Genomic DNA, 18,855 nt, shown 5'->3' on the forward strand with positions numbered 1-18,855 from the left:
AGTCAAAGGTATAGACACACTACTCATTCAAGGGTTTTTCTTTATTTTTACTATTTTCTACATTGTAGAATAATAGTGAAGACATCAAAACTGAAATAACACATATGGAATAATGTAGTAACCAAAAGTCTTAAACAATCAAAATATATTTAATATTTGAGATTCTTCAAAGTAGCCAACCTTTGCCTTGATGACAGCTTTGCACACTCTTAGCATTCTCTCAACCAGCTTCATGAGGTAGTCACCTGGAATGCATTTCATTAACAGGTGTGCTTTATTAAAAGTTAATGTGTGGAATTTATTTCCTTCTTAATGTTTTGTTTGAGCCAATCAGTTGTGTTGTGACAAGGTAGGGGTGGTATTCAGAAGATAGCCCTATTTGGTAAAGACCAAGTCCATATTATAGAAAGAACAGCTCAAATAAGCAAAGGGAAATAACAGTCCATCATTACTTTAAGACATGAAGGTTAGTCAATCCGGAAAAACTTCAAGAACTTTGAAAGTTTCTTCAAGTGCAGTCGCAAAAAACATCAAGCGCTATGATGAAACTGGCTCTCATGAGGAACGTGCCAAGAGTGTGCAAAGTTGTCATCAAGGCAAAGGGTGGCTACTTTGAAGAATCTCAAATATAAAATATATTTWGATTTGTTTAACACTTTTTTGCTTACTACATGATTCATCATGACTGGTTGCATCACTGCCTGGTATGGCAACTGCCAGCCTCCGACCGCAAGGCACTACAGAGGGTCGTGCGTACGGCCCAGTACATCACTGGGGCCAAGCTTCCTGCCATCCAGGACCTCTATACCAGGCGTTGTCAGAGGAAGGCCCTAAAAATTGTCAAAGACTCCAGCCACCCTAGTCATAGACTGTTTTCTCTGCTACCGCACGGCAAGTGGTACCAGAGGGCCAAGTCGAGGTTCAAAAGGCTTCTTAACAGCTTCTACCCCCAAGCCATAAGACTCCTGAACAGCTAATCAAAGGGCTACCCAGACCCCTCGTTTACGCAGCTGCTACTCTCTGTTTATAATCTATGCATAGTCACTTTAACTCTACCTACATGTACATATTACCTCAATTAACCGGTGCCCCCGCACATTGACTCTGTAACGGTACCCCCTGTATATAGCCTTGCTTGTTATTTTACTGCTGCTGTTTAATTATTTGTTACTTCTATTTTCTATTTTTTACTTAACACTTATTTTCATTTGTTTTCGTAACTTCTTAAAGCATTGTTGGTTAAGGGCTTGTAAGTAAACATTTCACTCTAAGGTCTAAGCCTGTTGTATTCGGGACATGTGACAAATAAAATTGGATTTGATTCCATATGTGTTATTTCATAGTTTTGATGTATTCACTATTATTTTACAATGTAGAAAATAGTACAAATAAAGAAAAACCCTTGAATGAGTAGGTGTGTCCAAACTTTTGACTGGTACTGTAAATACACTACCGTTCAAAGGTTTGGGGTCACTGAAAAATGTCCTTGTTTTTGAAAGAAAAGCACATTTTTTGTCCATTAAAATAACATAAAATTGATCAGAAATACAGTTTAGATGTTGTTAATGTTGTAAATGACTATTGTAGCTGGAAACGGCAGATTTTTTATGGAATATCTACATAGGCGTACAGAGGCCCATTATCAGCAACCATCACTCCTGTGTTCCAATGGCACGTTGTGTTAGCTAATCCAAGTTTATCCTTTTAAAAGGCTAATTGATCATTAGAAAACCCTTTTGCAATTATGTCAGCACAGCTGAAAACTGTTGTCCTGATTAAAGAAGCATACAACTGGCCTTCTTTAGACTAGTTGAGTATCTGGAGCATCAGCATTTGTGGGTTTCGATTAACAGGCTCAAAATGTCCAGAAACAAAGCCCTTTTTCCTGAAACTCGTCAGTCTATTCTTGTTCCTGAGAAATGAAGGCTATTCCATGCGAGAAATTGCCAAGAAACTTGAAGTCTCGTACAGCGCTGTGTACTACTTCAACGTCAACCGTGAAGAGGCGACTCCGGGATGCTGGCCCTCTGTCCAGTGTCTGTGTTCTTTGCCCATCTTAATCTTTTCTTTTATTGGACAGTCTGATATATGGCTTTTTCTTTGCAACTCCGCCTAGAATCCGCCTAGACTGACGAGTTTCAGAAAAAGGGGCTTTGTTTGGAACACACGGGTGATGGTTGCTGATAATGGGCCTCTGTACGCCTTATGTAGATATTCATAAAAAATCTGCCGATTCCAGCTACAATAGTCTCTTTACAACATTAACAACATCTACACTGTATTTCTGATCTCTTATCTTTCTGATATTTAATGGACAAAAAATGGTGCTTTTCTTCAAAACAAGGACATTTCTAAGTGACCCAAACTTTGGATGGTAGTTAAATATATGGCTTGGTATGAAACCATTCTTCACTGGCCCAGTAAAACAAAGTCCAATGCTGATCTTGATGATGATGTCACTCTCATCTGCAGGCAGTGGTACATCAAGTGAGATCGACATCAAGCATTCACACACACGTTAACCCACCTGGTCTGAGGACGCGGGTCCAGGCGCGTCGTGGTCTTGGGCGGGGGTCCTGCGTGCCCCGCGCGGGAGCGTGTGTTGGGGGAGGCAGCCGGGGAGTTGGGCTCTGGGGGAGGTCTGGGGGAGGGTATCCTCTCTGAATTAACACACTCAGCAGCACAAAGCAGACACACACTGTGCTGGCACGGGCAGGATGATGGCTGCTTCACCATCTCAGTAACACCGGGCAATGCAGCTCCCGCTCCATACTCTTCATGTTAGACTGGAAGGACGAGGAGGGAGGTGGGGAATACAGGGGTTGGAGATAGAAGAGAGACGGGGAGAGGAGTTAGAGGAGCAGGGGAGGAGAGGAAGCAAATAAAGGTGAGTGAGCAGGGAGAGGGTGTGAGGGGAAAGAGGGGGAAGTGAAAACAGGAGTGAGAATGAGGCAGAGGAATAACTGCTTCTAAATAGAGGAGAGAGAGAGAGAACGAGATGGAGAGAGGGAGAGAGAAACAGCATCTTACATTATTTAACCATTCCTGGTTTTAGAATTTATGTTGGACACATGAAAGGAGAAAGCAGGTGTGTGTGTGTATAAATACCCAGGCCAGGGCTGACTAAGGCGCTACAGCCAGTCTCCTTAAATATGAGTCTAATCACTTCATTCCAGCTGTCTGGCCAACAGCATGATGTAAACCCAGTATAGAGGAGTAATAGATCCTTCTATCTATAGCTTTGTTGTAGGACTAGTTGCTTTTAACCTTCCTCAGTTCAGTTAACACAAGCCACCATGATGGTGAGAAGAGATTATTTTTATGGGAACAACTAATTACATTAAATTGTATTTCAACGCACAAAATAGGCTATATTACCGGGCAAGGCCTAGCCGACTTCACCTTCCCTAGGCCGGCTATGGACATTTCAATGGGATTCATGACAGGCCAAGGCTACTGGCTACCGGGAAAATAGCATTCACATCGACTAGGCTTCGATAAGAATGACTACACCTCTCTCTCCTCTATCAATGTTTTTTCTTTCCCTGGCTCGGCAGAATAGTCGGTGTCAGCGGGTCCTTTCTGCGCCCAGGGGGGTTTCTGCACCTATGTTGCGCGAGAGCCAAGACCGCCGCCGCGTGCTGGCGCTCCCTGAATAACGTTTCTATGGCGACAAACATCATCCGTTCCCTGCTCACCGTGTTGCGAGATAGCGAATCATATCGTCGGACCCCTTGTTTTTGTCTGTGCATGCGGGGGTACGCATTCGACCGATAGGCTTCAAAAATATATATATTGGCTATCCATTTAATCCTCCTTTCACCCTTTACCTCATAGCTAGGTGTGTCAATAACCAGCCGATAGTGACCAGCCGCTGGCGTCAAGCCAAAGTGTTGGAGCCAAATACCACCCATTTCTAATTTATAGCTCAGACTTATTGATGAATGTCTGGTTCAATTTTAGTCAATCTAAGAACAAAAGCAGACCATTTCAGATTGAAGAAAAATATAGCCTAAGAATTATGTATGAAGGATGATGAAATGTTGATGCCAAAATGTATGTGAAGGCCTCTATATCTTATGTAGGCTAGCCTACGTGGCGTGCTGAAAACACAGTTTAACTAAAAACATTATGCAATATTAATAACATTATATATATAGCTTAGCTGAGGAATTTCTCTTTGAACGGCCAGTTGAAATAGAGGTAACCTTACCACATTTATGTTTGCTATAGCCTCGGTCTGGTGGCCTACAGAATAACAAAATAGGCTCCAGTCTCCACATCACATTTATGGTAAACAAATAGGTCTAATTAACCATCACCACACTTACGCTGATTTGAACGAGTGCGTCCATCATAGACGTAAACGCCTGTAGTTCTTCTTCAGCCATCCTTTAGGATCAAAACGCGGTGTTGATGCGAATGTAGCCTGGTCTGTCAAATTCACAATCGTAGCCTAGGCCTAGTAATATATTAAAATATGTTGTCCTAGGGTGAATGAAAAAAAATGTTAAAAGCTTGGTCAATCAACCATATGTAGCCTAGGTATAGGCTATCGCACAATAGTCTGACCGGATGTATATGGTCTGGAGTGCGCAGCGTTGACTTCTGTCCCTTTCCACTGGGCTCGCGCTGATAAGGTGATGTTCAATAGTGGGGGATAGAGCATGCGTGGTGATTTCTGCTGAGTGAAACAGGTTCAAATGCTCTCTCTCTCCCGCTATCTGTGTGTGTGTGTGTGTGTGTGTGTGTGTGTGTGTGTGTGTGTGTGCGCGTGTGCAGTGGCGGTTCTAGCACCCCACCCAAAAAAGCACCATTCTGCACTAACTGTAATTTTTATTCTGACATTTGGATAACACAAATAAATAAACATAACATTTAAAAATATATAAATATAAAAATATATTAAAAAATAAGACTCATAAATAACAAAAATTTGTTACAAAGACAAATAGAAACAAATTTGGGTTGATTTGTCACTCGAGCATCAATACATTACCCATCCCCCAACACTGTCAACCAAGAGTCAAGACTAAACCAATTCACCTTGGTGTTGTGCAGACTGGTTTTATTTTATTCTTAACAATTTCGCACACACCAGAAAAAAATGCAACAATATGTCTGTGAAACTATATATTATTCACAGTATTATGAATGAATTGTGGTTTATTTGGTAGCATTTCGTAGTGTGACTGATTTTACTAATTGCATTTGTACTGTACAAAGTTAGAGGTGCGCTATTTCATAGATTCCCCTGCTCCCCCTACCTCCGGCTTCCAGTGGGGAGACCTGAGGTCATCCTACCCCCGCCCCCCTCCCCATCTCATACTTCTGAGTGGGAGACCTTCCCAGGCAGTAGCCTGCCTAGCTCACAAACTAGAATCAGGGCGCCCACTCCGACAAGGTTAATTGACCCACAGTCCCACACGGTGACATGATATCATTGACGTGACGTGCAAATGAGCGATAGAAAACTGATCGCGCAAATGCCACCATTCCAATTTTTTTTGTGCGGGCGCCTCGTGCTGCCCCCGGCAAGATGCCCATGTCGCCTATACCTAAATCCGCTACTGTGTGTGTGTGTGTGTGTGTCACTGTGTAGGCCTATACACGTAATCATTCTGAATATTTTGGGCAGATTTGGTTTGAAATGTAATTGTCACAAAAATGAATTACATTATTTTACTGCCACTGCATATCATGTCTGGTGAAAACYAAACACTGATATTGATGCATACATTGCATATGACCCTACCTACATGACAATTGTTTCACTTTAATAATATTTACATACTGCTCTACTTATCTCATATACTGTACTCTATTCTACTGTATTTTAGTCAACGCCACTCCGACATTGCTCATCCTAATATTTATATAATTCTTAATTCCATTCTTTTACTTTTAGATTTGTGTGTATTGTTAGAAACTACTGCACTGTTGGAGCTAGGAACACAAGCATTTCGCTACACCCGCAATAACATCTGCTAAATATGTTTATGTGACCAATAAAATTWGATTTTATTCTTGCCACTAGATGGCAACGTGAGATTATAAAACGCTACTAAAATGACGCGTTCACGAAGAAGCGTTCCTCATCCTCAACTGGTCTGTTTCCGTCCTAAATCGTTAACGAAACCCTACGTTCTTGAACGCACCCCAGATTTAAGTTGTTGTAGCAACGAGCTAAGCCATGCCTGCAGCTGAAGCGTCTGTTGTTTCTAGTCCTAGACACAGTTGTTTCAATTAATGGTAAATAAATCATCAAATGTGGCTAGTTTTTGGCTCCAAATATTGACTAACAAGTTGAACAACGTCGTATGTTCTGTATTGGGTACATTAGATAGCTAAGTTAGCACTATCAAGGTGAGTGTGCGGAAAGATTAGCTTATACATTTACTAATAGTAACGTTACTTAGTCTACACATTGTATGTAAAGTGCTGTTAACATTCATTTGTGTAGTCTTAACGTTAACGTTAGTAGTTTAGCTAACTAGCTAACATTTACAGCCAATATTGTGTTGCATTGTAGCAGGCTCAAGTCAACACACGGATTTTGTTGTTTCTATTGGAAATATTAACATTAACGTTACTTGTCAACGTTTGCCTATTCCGCCTCTTTATTCTAGGTACCATAGTACCCATACAGGCACATCTTTGCTGGAGCAATGTCTGCAGTCAGCAGCCTGGTCCCGGCTCGATTCCTGACTCTCACTGCTCACCTCGTCATCGTCATCACCATTTTCTGGTCACGGGTATGTTCACGAGTTCTGAGTACTGTCAAGGTTCTGGACAAACCATATCCTCTGTGTGTGACATGTCTCATGTCTGTATCTGGCATCTAGAAGACACCWGTTGTTGTTCACGASATCATCAACATGCTCGTCTATAATATATTGTGTRTCAACCGTGCTCYGAATCTAGTGATACTGTGTAGATCTATCTCTGAAGTAATCATACTCATTGTCCCACAGGAGAACAATGTTGAAGCTTGCCTGCCTTTGGATTTCACACAGGACCAATACGACAAGGAGGACACCAAGTAAGCATCTTTCACCCAGGACAGGACTCCTAACCCTGCACCCACACAGTCTATCCAAAAAGAATTGCTATAGGTTTTAATAAATCACTTGTCTTACACACTCTCTCTCTCTATATATATATATATATATATCTTTCTCTCCTCTATCTTTCTCTCCTCTCTATCTTTCTCTGTCTCTCTCTTCTAGGTTGGTGGTAGCGTTGTCAGTCACCATGGGTCTGTTTGCTATAGAGCTGGCTGGCTTCTTCTCTGGTGTGTCTATGTTCAACTGCACCCAGGGCCTCCTCTGTATCCTTTACATGTTCTCAAAACTCTTCCACAAAACCCTGTACATTACCAAAGTACACATAATGCATAGTACAGCAGTGGTCACCAGTCCTAGTCCTGGAGAACTACAGTTTGCTTTCGTTCTTGTCTAGTCCTAATTTTGCGTGGCCAGTCACATCAACAAGTAGGCTACTCAAGGTCTTGATGTTTTGTTGAGTAGCTGAGTGTTGGTGSTGGGCAAGAATGAAAGCCTGCACACAGTGTGACTCTCCAGGAYTAGTGAAGAACATGGGAGGGAATCGATAGATGTAAGCAATATGCAGGAAGTTATACCCTTCTTTCAGATCAGCAAGGAGACYTTAATATGGGCACAGATATAAGGTTGAGGAAGTAATCTTTTTATTGGTTTGGTTAAGATTCCCTGACTCAGGACTCCCTCCCCATACACCATCCATTCATCCATCTCTCCATCCACACACTAGCGACTGCAGCCCATGCCAGTGCCTCTTTGGCTCTGCTGTTCTTTCTGTTTGAACAATGGGCATGTGAAATATACTGGTGGATCCTTGCTTTCTGCAGGTCAGTGTGTGTGTGTGAGATTCTCAGAGGTTTTGTTTCCCTGACTGACGTCTCCTCCAGCGTTGGCTGTCCACTGCAGTGCATCCGTCTCCCTGTCTTTCTTTGTCTTCCAGAGATGGGAGTGTTGGACATACTGGCTTATTTTTGCCTTCTGCAGGTTTGTGTATGTGTGTGTGTGACAGACAGACAGACAGACAGACATCGTGTGTGTGTGTGTGTCCTGGAGTTATTTGGGTCATTTTTGCCTCGTGCAGGTTGATGCTTTGCTTATAATGCTGCCATCCTCTCTATCTCCTGTAGTGTTCTCCCTGCGTTTGTGGAGATCCTACTCTTCATCGCAGTGTTCGGACTGAAGAAGAAGCCACTATAACCGAGAGCAGTGTTTCACATCGATGTTCGGTCTGGAATGTAGTGTCCATCCTTCCCAGCACTTGTACACAGCTGTSCAAGTGTGTGACACATTGTGACTGTTCAACAGTGTCAAGGAGACATATCGGATGTTAGTGATGTTGGATGGTGATCGTAGTGACAAAGACAAAAGAGCTGGTTAAGATGTGGGTGGTCGTAGCTGCAGTATCCGATACGGTGACAGCATAGGTTCGAATCTGGTCTTCTGACACAACCTTTCTCTATCCATCAATAGTCAGATTATTTTATTTATTAATTTAAAGCTGTGGTCTGTGTTTCAGTATTCAACGGTTGTGTGGACTGTGGACGTTGTAGATGGAAACAGAGCTACTGTATGTACCAAGTGTAGGAGTTATTGTTACATATAGAGGCGGATATCACACTATTGAGCAAAAGAGGAGAAGGAGGAGAAGGCAACACGTGAGTGCATTTGCCATTCTGGTAAAAACAGGAAACCAAAGATTAAACAGATAGTAAAATGGCCGAAGCCATACGTGCTTTAAAGTGCATTTATGGAAAGAGCAGGACACCATTATGAAGATTAAATAGAGAGGAAAGGCCATAAGTGCTTAGGGTAAAGGCCATAAGTGCTTAGGGTAAGATAGACATATATTAATTTTAGGACACGAGAGGGTCCTGCCACCATAGGATTTTAGTACCACCTTTTTAAAACGTTTACCTAAAAAATATATGTTTTATCAAGCTGTAGCTATCCCAGTTTGTTTTGCATTTCATTGTAGTCACTCCATTCCTTCGCTTTTAATATGCTTTTTAAATGAATCTAAAATGTGGTTATATCTTATGGTAGCTACACCCCTATATGTCAAAGTGTTAATCATTTTTTTTTACGATTAAAGTATTTTACCTGTGTAATCTAGTATTTATTTCATAAACCCCCCTTGAAAAATGTGTGCAGTGGGTGTGTCAGTCTTGACGCAGGTTTTGCGTTACTATAATCTGATTGGCACTTCACATTCGACTCCTACGTGTGCCACCTCTCACCGGTTCCGGGTAGCAGAAACGGAGCTTGTTCCTGGAGCTTCCTGTGTTTTGAAAGGATATCGAAAACGCATGATCTTTTGTGTCAAAAACGTAATTATTGATAAAATATCAAAACATGGGTAAGTTCTGCAAGGCTAACGTTACTGTTTAATTTTGATCAATGTTTGTGCGTTSAAAATAAGTATTGAYGGATAGAAAACGTAAAGGTATCTAGCTAACGATAGCTAGCTGTGTAACGGTAGGCTTGCCATTTATTGCTAACTTTGTTAGCTACGTAGCTATTTTGTGCAGAATACACTTGCCAACAATATATATTTCTTCAGTTTAACGGTAGGTAGGCTGTGTTGTCAAAATGTATGATAAAGTTCTCTTGTAGCTACCTAGCTAGGTATTTTCAGTATTCGAGAGAGGTTGTTTCCACACGGGAATCTTTCAAGAGTGTACACTGACGTGGCGCAAAGATTGCGGTTAGGATGCCATGAAATGTTTCGTATAGGCTAGTTATTTTATGTTTGTCACTCAAAGATTAAATATAAACCCAATTGTTGATATTATTATTKTGTTAGAATCTGGCATCTTCAGTCCAGCTGCAGCCCCTTAGATGATTGTTCTACTACTGTCACAAACTATGTGTAATCTGCCTCTCCCCTCCCTCCAGCGGTGAACACAGGCACATCCCTGGTTCTGTCCAGTCTGTTCTCTGTGTTGGTGTTTGCTGGGATGCAGATGTTCAGCAGACAGCTGGGCTCTACAGAGTTGCTCACCATCCTGGGAGGCTTCCTGGGCTCTGTCCTCTTCATCTGCTCCCTCACTGTATCCTCTTTACACCAAAACACACCACAACATAGCAGCACTGCATACAATGCAATTTAGGTAGACCTCAGATAGGCTTAGGGTTTTAAACTTGTCAGAGTAAGCTGTTTGTAAAGCCAGACAGCTAAAGTATTTTGTTTATGTTCTGTGCTCCCTTGAGTTCCCAAGTGATGGAAGCAGACAGTCAGWTGGTTGGTTCTATAGTCCACATGCAGCACTGTGAGTCATGGTGGCAGGATTTTTTTATTTCACCTTTATTTATCAGGTAGGCTAGTTGAGAACAAATCAAATGTATTTATATAGCCCTTCTTACATCAGCTGATATCTCAAAGGGCTGTACAGAAACCCAGCCTAAAACCCCAAACAGCAAGCAATGCAGGTGTAGAAGCACGGTGGCTAGGAAAAACTCCCTAGAAAGGCCAAAACCTAGGAAGAAACCAGGCTATGAGGGTTGGCAAATCCTCTTCTGGCTGTGCCGGGTGGAGATTATAACAGAACATGGCCAAAATGTTCATAAATGACCAGCGTGGTCAAATAATAACAAGTTCTCATTTACAACTGCGACCTGGCCAAGACTAAAGCAAAGCAGTTTGACACATACAACAACACAGAGTTACACATGGAATAAACAAACATACAGTCAATAATACAGTAGAAAAAAGTCTATATAGTGTGTGCAAATTATGTAAGACAAGGAAGGTAAGGCAATAAATAGGCCATGGTGGCGAAGTAATTACAATATACCAATTAAACACTGGAGTGATTAATGTGCAAGTACAGATACTGGGGTGCAAAGGAGCAAGATAAATAAATACAGTATGGGGATAAATAAATACAGTATGGGGATAAATAAATACAGTATGGGGATAAATAAATACAGTAAGGATCACTGAACGTCTAAAGGTCTAATGAAGCCACCACATTAGGTGTCTCTTCTCTCCCACTGWGTGTTTCCCTCCTTKACCCTTTCTCCAACCAGGCCTTCAGTAACCTGGAAAACCTCATCTTCGGCAAGGGATTCCAGGTCAAGATCTTCCCAGAGAGTAAGTCTGTCTTCACATCTACAGAGTGATGCACAGAATCTATTTCCTGTGTTTCACACACATTCACTGAGCCTCTTGTCATGTGTATGGGTGCATCTGAATAGTATAGCGTCTCAGCACGTACACAGTCCTGTTTTAATGGGTGTTCATTTCTCTCCTCTCCACCAGTCCTGGTGTGCCTGTGCCTCTCTCTGTTTGCCTCTGGGCTGGTGCACCGTGTGTGTGTCACCACATGGTAAGTATGAACTCAGACTACTGATAAACCCAGGCGCACCACACCCAGAAACTCTCTTGACAACTGAACTCAGTGATGAAATGAAGGACTTATGGAATAGCAGAGAGCTTATCCAACTGACAATCTCTTAGAAGAAATAGAAACTATTGGAACCAAGATTTTAAAATAACTGATATTGGCACAAGATGGAAGTAATGTTGGATCATAACTAACGAGATTACAGTTAACCAAAATGTACGCTTAATCCAGTATAAATTCATGTATTGAATTTATTATACAAGAGACAGAATTCACAAATTCTACAGGACAACAGCAGAGATGTCTAAAGCGTAAAACTACTAATGACTCAATAATTCATGACCTTCTGGAAATGTTATAAAATCCAAAAGTTATGGGTGGAGTTGGAAAGATGGCTCAGAAGTATTACAATGTAAATTAGCTTTTAATTAGTCTGTCTGCATATTTAAAGACATGGCATATGAGGGTGCAGTGAGATACCCAATGGGTAGGACAACACTTTTAATAGATCCTCTATCTATAGCTTTTGTTGTTAGGACGTTAGTTGCTTTCTAACCTTCCTCAGTTCAGTTAACACAAGCCACCATGAATGGTGAGAAGAGATTAATTTTATGGGAACAATTAAATTACATTAAATTGGATTTCAACGCAACAAAATAGGCTATATTACCGGGCAAGGCCTAGCCGACTTCACCTATCCTAGGCCGGCTAGGAACATTTCAATGGGTTCATGAAGGCCAAGGCTACTGGCTACGGGAAAAATAGCTTTCACATCGACTAGGCTTCGATAAGAATGACTACACCCTCTCGTCTCTCCTCTATCAATGTTTTGTCTTTTCCCTGCTCGCAGAATAGTCGGTGTCCGCGGTCCCTTTCTGCACCTATGTGCGCGAGAGCCAGGACGCCGCCGCGTGCTGCGCCCCTGAATAGCGTTTCATGGGACACAACATCATCCGTTCCTGCTCCACGCTGTTGCGAGATAGCAGAATCACATCATCTGACCCCTTGTTTTTATGTCTGTGCACGCCGGGGACGCATTGGACCGATAGGCTTCAAAATATATATATTGGCATACCATTTAATCATCCTTTTTCTCTTGTTTCACTGTTACCTCATAGTTAGGTGTGTCAAATAACCACCGATATGACCAGCCGCTGGCGTCAAGCAAAAGTGTTGGAGCCAAATACACCCATTTCTAATTTAATAGCTCAGACTTATTGATGAATGTCTGGTTCAATTTTAAGTCAATCTTAAGGCAACAAAGAGGCAAGGGAAACCAATTTCAATGAGAAAAATATAGCCTAAGAATAATGTATGAAGGATTTGATGAAATGTTGATACCAAACGGATGTGAAGGCCTTCTATATTCTTATGTAGGTAGCCTACGTGGCGTGCTGAAACACCAGTTTAACTAAAAACATTAATGCAATATTAATAACATTAATATAATAGTATAGCTTAGCTGAGCATTTCTCTCTGAACGGCGAGTTTGAAATATACAGGTAACCTTACCACATTTATGTTTTGCTATAGCCTCGCGTCTGGTGGCTTACAGAATAACCAAAATGGCTCAGTCTCCACATCACATTTATGGTAAACAAATAGGTCTAATAACCATCACCACCTTACGCTGATTTGAAAACGAGTGCGTCCCATCATAGACGAAACGCGACTGTAGTTCTGCTCACCATCCTTTTAGGATCAAAGCGCGGTGTTTGATGTGAATGGAGATGCGTCTGTCATGTTGATTGTTGCGAATTTGATGCGTTTGCAATTCACATCGTAGGCCCTAGGCCTATAAGTATATTCAAATATGTTGTCTAGGGTGAATAAAGAAAAAGTTAAAAGGTTTGGTTCAATTCAACTTATTAGTAGCCTAGGATAAGGCTGGTCGCACAATAGTCTGACCGATGTATATGGTCTGGAGTGCGCAGCGTTGACTTCTGTCCCTTTCCACTGGCTCGCGCTGATAAGGTATGTTATAGTGGGGGATAGAGCGTGCGTTGGTGGATTTCTGCTGCAGTGAAACAGGTTAAATGCTCTCTCCTCTCCCGCTATCTGTGTGTGGTGCGTGTGCAAGTGCAGGTTCTACTTGGTTATGGCTCCCTGGGCGCGACCCCCCCCCCCCCCCTCCAAAACACCATTCTGCACTAATCTGTAATTTTTATTCTGACATTTGGAACAACACAAATAAATAAATAAACAAACATTTTAAAAACTATAACAAATATACAAAATAGATACAAAATAGACTCTAAATAACAAAAATAAGTTACAAAGACAAAATAAAACACATTTGGTTGATTTGTCACTCGAGCATCAATACATTACCCATCCCCCAACACTGTCAACCAAGAGTCAAGTACTAAACCAATTTACCTTGTGGTGTGCAGGACTGGTTTTATTTTATTCTTAACAGATTTCGCACACACCAGAAAAAATGCAACAATAGTCTGTGATACTATATAGTATTCACAGTTTATGAATGAAATTGTGGTTTATTTTGTAGGCATTTCGTAGTGTGAATGATTTTACTAATTGCATATTAGTACTGTTACAAAGTTAGAGGTGCGCTATTTCATAGATTCCCCAGCTACCCCTACCTCCGGCTTCCAAGTGGGGACGACCCCTAAAGGGGTCCCCAAAACCCCCTACCCCCGCCTCCTCCCCATCTCAGACTTCTGAGGCGGCAGACCTTCGCTACACCCGAAATAACATCTGCTAAATATGTGTATGGACCAATAACATTGATTTGTATTCTTTGCCACTAAGATGAACGATGTGAAGATTATAAAACGCTACTAAAAATGACACGTTCACGAAGAAGCGTTCCTCATCTCAACTCGTCTGTTTCCGTCCTAAAATCGTTACGGAAACCCGATGTTCTTGAACGCACCCAGATGTAAGTTGTTGTAGCAACGAGCTAAGCCATGCCTGCAGCTGAAGGTTCTGTTGTTTCTAGTCCTAGACACAATTGTTTCAATTAATGGTAAATAAATCATCAAATGTGGCTAGTTTATGGCTTCAAATATTGCCTAACGAGTTGAAACAACGTCGTATGTCTGTATTGGGTACATTAGCTAGCTAAGTTAGCACTATCAAGGTGAGTGTGCGTAAATTAGCTTTACATTTGCAAATAGTAACGTTACTTAGTCTACACATTGTAAATAAAGTGCTGTTAATATTCATTTGTGTAGTCTTAACGTTAACGTTAGTAGTCTAGCTAACATTTACAGCCAATATTGTGTTGCATTGTAGCAGCTCAGTCAACACACGGATGTTGTTTGTTTCTATTGGCAATATTAACGTTACTTGTCAACGTTTCCCTATTCCGCCTCTTTATTCTAGGTACCATAGTACCCATACAGGCACATCTTTGCCTGGAGAAATGTCTGCGTCAGCAGCCTGGTCCCGGCTCGATTCCTGACTCTCACTGCTCACTCGTCATCGTCATCACCATTATTCTGTCACGGTATGTTCACGAGTTCTGAGTACTGGCAAGGTTCTGGACAAACCATATCCTCTGTGTGTGACATGGCTCATGTCTGTATCTGGCATCTAGAAGACACCTGTTTTGTTGTTCACGACATCATCAACATGCTCGTCTATAATATATTGTGTCTCAACCGTGCTCAGATCTAGTGATACTGTGTAGATCTATCTCTGAAGTAATCATACATTGTCCACAGGAGAACAATGTTGAGCTTGCCTGCCTTTGGATTTCACACAGGACCAATACGACAAGGAGGACACCAAGTAAGCATCTTTCACCCAGGACAGGACCTCCTAACCCTGCACACACACAGTCTATCAAAAAGAATTGCTATAGGTTTTGAGAATCACTTGTCTTACACAACTCTCTCCCTCTATCTTTCTCTCCTCTATCTTCTCTCCTCTCTATCTTTCTCTGTCTCTCTCTTTAGGTTGGTGGTAGCGTTTGTCATGTCACCATGGGTCTGTTTGCTATAGAGCTGGCTGGCTTCTTCTCTGGTGTGTCTATGTTCAACTGCACCCAGGGCCTCCTCTGTATCCTTTACATGTTTCTCAAAACTCTTCCACAAAACCCTGTACATTACCAAAAGTACACATAATGCATAGTACAGCAGTGGTCACCAGTCCTAGTCCTGAGAACTACAGTTTGCTTTCGTTCTTGTCTAGTCTAATTTGCGTGGCCAGTCACATCAACAAGTAGGCTACTCAAGTCTTGATGTTTGTTGAGTGCTGAGTGTTGGTGCTGGGCAAGAATGAAAGCCTGCAACACAGTGTGACTCTCCAGGAGTAGTGAAGAACATGGAGGGAATCGATAGATGTAAGCAATATGCAGGAAGTTACCCTTCTTTCAGATCAGCAAGGAGACGTTAATATGGCAACAGATATAAGGTGAGGAAGTAATCTTTTATTGGTTTGGTTAAGATTCCCTGACTCAGGACTCCCTCCCCATACCCATCCATTCATCCATCTCTCCATCCACACACTAGCGACTGCCAGCCATGCCAGTGCCTCTGTGGCTCTGCTGTTCTTTCTGTTTGAACAATGGGCATGTGAAATATACTGGTGGATCCTTGCTTTCTGCAGGTTGTGTGTGTGTGTGTGTGTGTGTGTGTGTGTGTTGTGTGTGTGTGTGTGTGTGTGTGTGTGGTGTGTGTGTGTGTGTGTGTGTGTGTGTGGTGTGTTGTGTGTGTGTGTGTGATGGAGTTATTTGGGTCATTTTTGCCTCGTGCAGGTTGATGCTTTGCTTATAATGCTGCCATCCTCTCTATCTCTGTAAGTGTTCCTCCTGCGTTGTGGAGATCCTACTCTTTCATCGCAGTGTTCGGCACTGAAGAAGAAGCCACTATAACGAGAGCAGTGTTTCACATCGATGTTCGGTCTGGAATGTAGTGGTCCATCCTTCCCAGCACTTGTACACAGCTGTCCCAAGTGTGTGACACATTGTGACTGTTTCAACAGTGTCAAGGAGACATATCGGATGTTAGTGATGTTGGATGTGATCGTAGTGACAAAGACAAAAGAGCTGGTTAAGATGTGGGGTGATCGTAGCTGCAGTATCCGATACGGTGACAGCATAGGTCGAATCTGGCTTCTGACTTTTGACACACACCTTCTCTATCTATCCATCAATAGTAAAGATATTTTATTTATTTATTTTAAGCATGGTCTGTGTTTCAGGATTCAATGGTTGTGTGGACTGTGGACGTTGTAGATGAAACAGAGCTACTGTATGTACCAAGGCAGAGAGGACGATTTCTAAAAACCCAGCGTAGTGATCCTATTGCTACGCTGAATTGTATAGACACAAGTAACCATCTTTCTCTTCACCATGCTAATGGTCCTGTGTACCTAGGATTTTAGTACCCTTTTTAAAAAACGTTACTAAAAATAATGTTTTATCAAGCTGTAGCTATCCAGTTTGTTTTGTATTTCATTGTAGAGTAACCTTCCTTCCTTTTAAGATGCTTTTTAAATCATCTATAATGTGGTGATATCTGATGGTAGCTACACCCCTATATGTCATGTTATCTTATTTTTTACCGATTAAAGTATTTTACCTGTGTAATCTAGTATTTATTTCATAAACACCTTTGAAAAATGTGTCAGTGGGTGTGTCAGTCTTGACCACTTTTTGCGTTGCTAGAATCTGATTGGCACTTCACATTCGATCCTACGTGTGCCACCTCTCACCGGTTCCGGGTAGCAGAAACGGAGCTTGTTCCTGGAGCTGCCTGTGTTTTTGAAAGGATATCGAAAACGCATGATCTTTTGTGTCAAAAACGTAATTATTGCTAAATATTAAATGGGTAAGTTCTGCAAGGCTACTGGTTAATTTTGATCAATGTTTGTGCGTTGAAAATATGTATTGAGGATAGCAAAACGTAAAGGTATCTAGCTAACGATAGCTAGCTGTGTAACGGTAGGCTTGCCATTCATTGCTAACTTGTTAGTTACGTAGCTATTTTGTGCAGATGTACTTGCCAACAATATATATATTTCTTCAGTTTAACGGTAGGTAGGCTGTGTTGTCAAAATGTATGATAAAAGTTCTCTTGTAGTTACTACGCTAGGTATTTTCATTAAATTCGAGAGAGGGTGTTTCCACACGGAATCTTTCAAGAGTGTACACTGACGTGGCGTAAAGATTGCTGTTAGGATGCAGCTGAAATGTTCGTATAGGCTAGTTATTTTATGTTTCTGTCACTCAAAGATTAAATATAAACCCAATTGTTGATATTATTATTCTGTTAGAATCTGGCATCTTCAGTCCAGCTGCAGCCCCTTAGATGATTGTTCTACTACTGTCACAAACTATGTTGTAATCTGCCTCTCCCCTCCTCCAGCGGTGAACACAGGCACATCCCTGGTTCTGTCCAGTCTGTTCTTGTGTTGGTGTTTGCTGGGATGCAGATGTTCAGCAGACAGCTGGGTTCTACAGAGTTGCTCACCATCCTGGGAGGCTTCCTGGGCTCTGTCCTCTTCATCTGCTCCCTCACTGTATCCTCTTTACACCAAAACACACCACAACATAGCAGCACTGCATACAATGCAATCTAGGTAGACCTCCGATAGGCTTAGGGTTTTAAACTTGTCCGAGTAAGCTGTTTGTAAAGCCAGACAGCTAAAGTATTTTGTTTATGTTCTGTGCTCCCTTGAGTTCCCAAGTGATGGAAGCAGACAGTCAGTTGGTTGGTTCTATAGTCCACATGCAGCACTGTGAGTCATGGTGGCAGGATTTTTAAACTTTTATTTCACCTTTATTTACCAGGTAGGCTGGTTGAGAACAAGTTCTCATTTACAACTGCGACCTGGCCAAGGCTAAAGCAAAGCAGTTCGACCATACAACAACACAGAGTTACACATGGATAAACAAACATACAGTAGGAAAAAAAATCTATATACATGTGTGTGCAAATGAGGTGAGATAAGGAGGTAGGCAATAAATAGGCCATGGTGGCAAGTAAATTACAACATAGAAATTAAACACTGGAGTGATGAATGTGCAAGTAGAGATATGGGTTGCAAAGGAGCAAGACAAATAAAATAAATACAGTAAAGGGATAATAAATACAGTAAAGGGATACATAAATACAGTAAGGGATAAATAAATACAGTAAGGATCACTGAACGTCTAAAGTGTCTAATGAAGCCACCACATTAGGTGTCTCTTCCTCCCACTGTGTGTTTCCCTCCTTAACCCTTTCTCCACCAGGCTTCAATAACCTGGAAAACCTTCATCTTCGGCAAGGGATTCCAGGTCAAGATCTTCCAGAGAGAAGTCTGTCTTCACAACTACAGAGTGATGCACAGAATCTATTTCCTGTGTTTCACACACATTCACTGAGCCTCTTTGTCATGTGTATGGGTGCATCTGATAGTATAGCGGCTCAGCACGCACCACAGTCCTGTTTTAATGGGTGTTCATTTCTCTCCTCTCCACCAGTCCTGGTGTGCCT

At 41.8% G+C, this 18,855-nt stretch overlaps 2 protein-coding genes and 1 long non-coding RNA gene across 7 annotated transcripts in view; all 3 read left to right on the plus strand.

Moving 5' to 3' along the window:
• Positions 1 to 6,112: 6,112 nt before the first annotated feature.
• On the plus strand, positions 6,113 to 9,192 carry LOC112068508 (transmembrane protein 107-like). 4 transcript variants are annotated; one of them, XM_070438177.1, is made up of 7 exons: positions 6,113 to 6,252; positions 6,630 to 6,755; positions 6,975 to 7,042; positions 7,230 to 7,330; positions 7,792 to 7,888; positions 8,002 to 8,045; positions 8,189 to 9,192. In XM_070438177.1, exons 2-7 carry the CDS (start codon positions 6,669 to 6,671, stop codon positions 8,239 to 8,241), a joined length of 450 nt encoding a protein of 149 aa, XP_070294278.1. In that variant the 5' UTR covers positions 6,113 to 6,252; positions 6,630 to 6,668; the 3' UTR covers positions 8,242 to 9,192. The 4 variants fall into 4 exon arrangements, with proteins under 4 accessions (XP_070294278.1, XP_070294277.1, XP_070294279.1 ...); XM_070438176.1 differs by having other exon boundaries at positions 6,114 to 6,366; XM_070438178.1 differs by lacking the exon at positions 8,002 to 8,045 and having other exon boundaries at positions 6,116 to 6,366.
• A 94-nt stretch (positions 9,193 to 9,286) lies between these two features.
• krtcap2 (keratinocyte associated protein 2) overlaps positions 9,287 to 18,855 on the plus strand; it is a 10,335-nt gene continuing 766 nt past the window's right edge. The window contains exons 1-4 of one of the 2 annotated variants that reach the window (XM_024135669.2): positions 9,287 to 9,417; positions 9,957 to 10,111; positions 11,091 to 11,154; positions 11,323 to 11,389. In XM_024135669.2, coding sequence (XP_023991437.1) covers positions 9,414 to 9,417; positions 9,957 to 10,111; positions 11,091 to 11,154; positions 11,323 to 11,389 — 290 coding nt within the window. In that variant the 5' untranslated portion in view covers positions 9,287 to 9,413. Of the gene's footprint in view, positions 9,418 to 9,679; positions 9,795 to 9,956; positions 10,112 to 11,090; positions 11,155 to 11,322; positions 11,390 to 18,855 lie in introns of those variants that run through there. The other variant, XM_024135668.2, reaches the window with a different exon arrangement.
• LOC139023940 (uncharacterized) lies at positions 17,079 to 18,681 on the plus strand. The gene is made up of 3 exons (XR_011475173.1): positions 17,079 to 17,209; positions 17,743 to 17,896; positions 18,612 to 18,681. It is a non-coding gene; the product is annotated as an uncharacterized lncRNA (long non-coding RNA).

The sequence above is a fragment of the Salvelinus sp. IW2-2015 genome, unplaced genomic scaffold (genome assembly GCF_002910315.2).
Source record: "Salvelinus sp. IW2-2015 unplaced genomic scaffold, ASM291031v2 Un_scaffold548, whole genome shotgun sequence".
Classification (NCBI taxonomy): Eukaryota; Metazoa; Chordata; class Actinopteri; order Salmoniformes; family Salmonidae; genus Salvelinus; species Salvelinus sp. IW2-2015.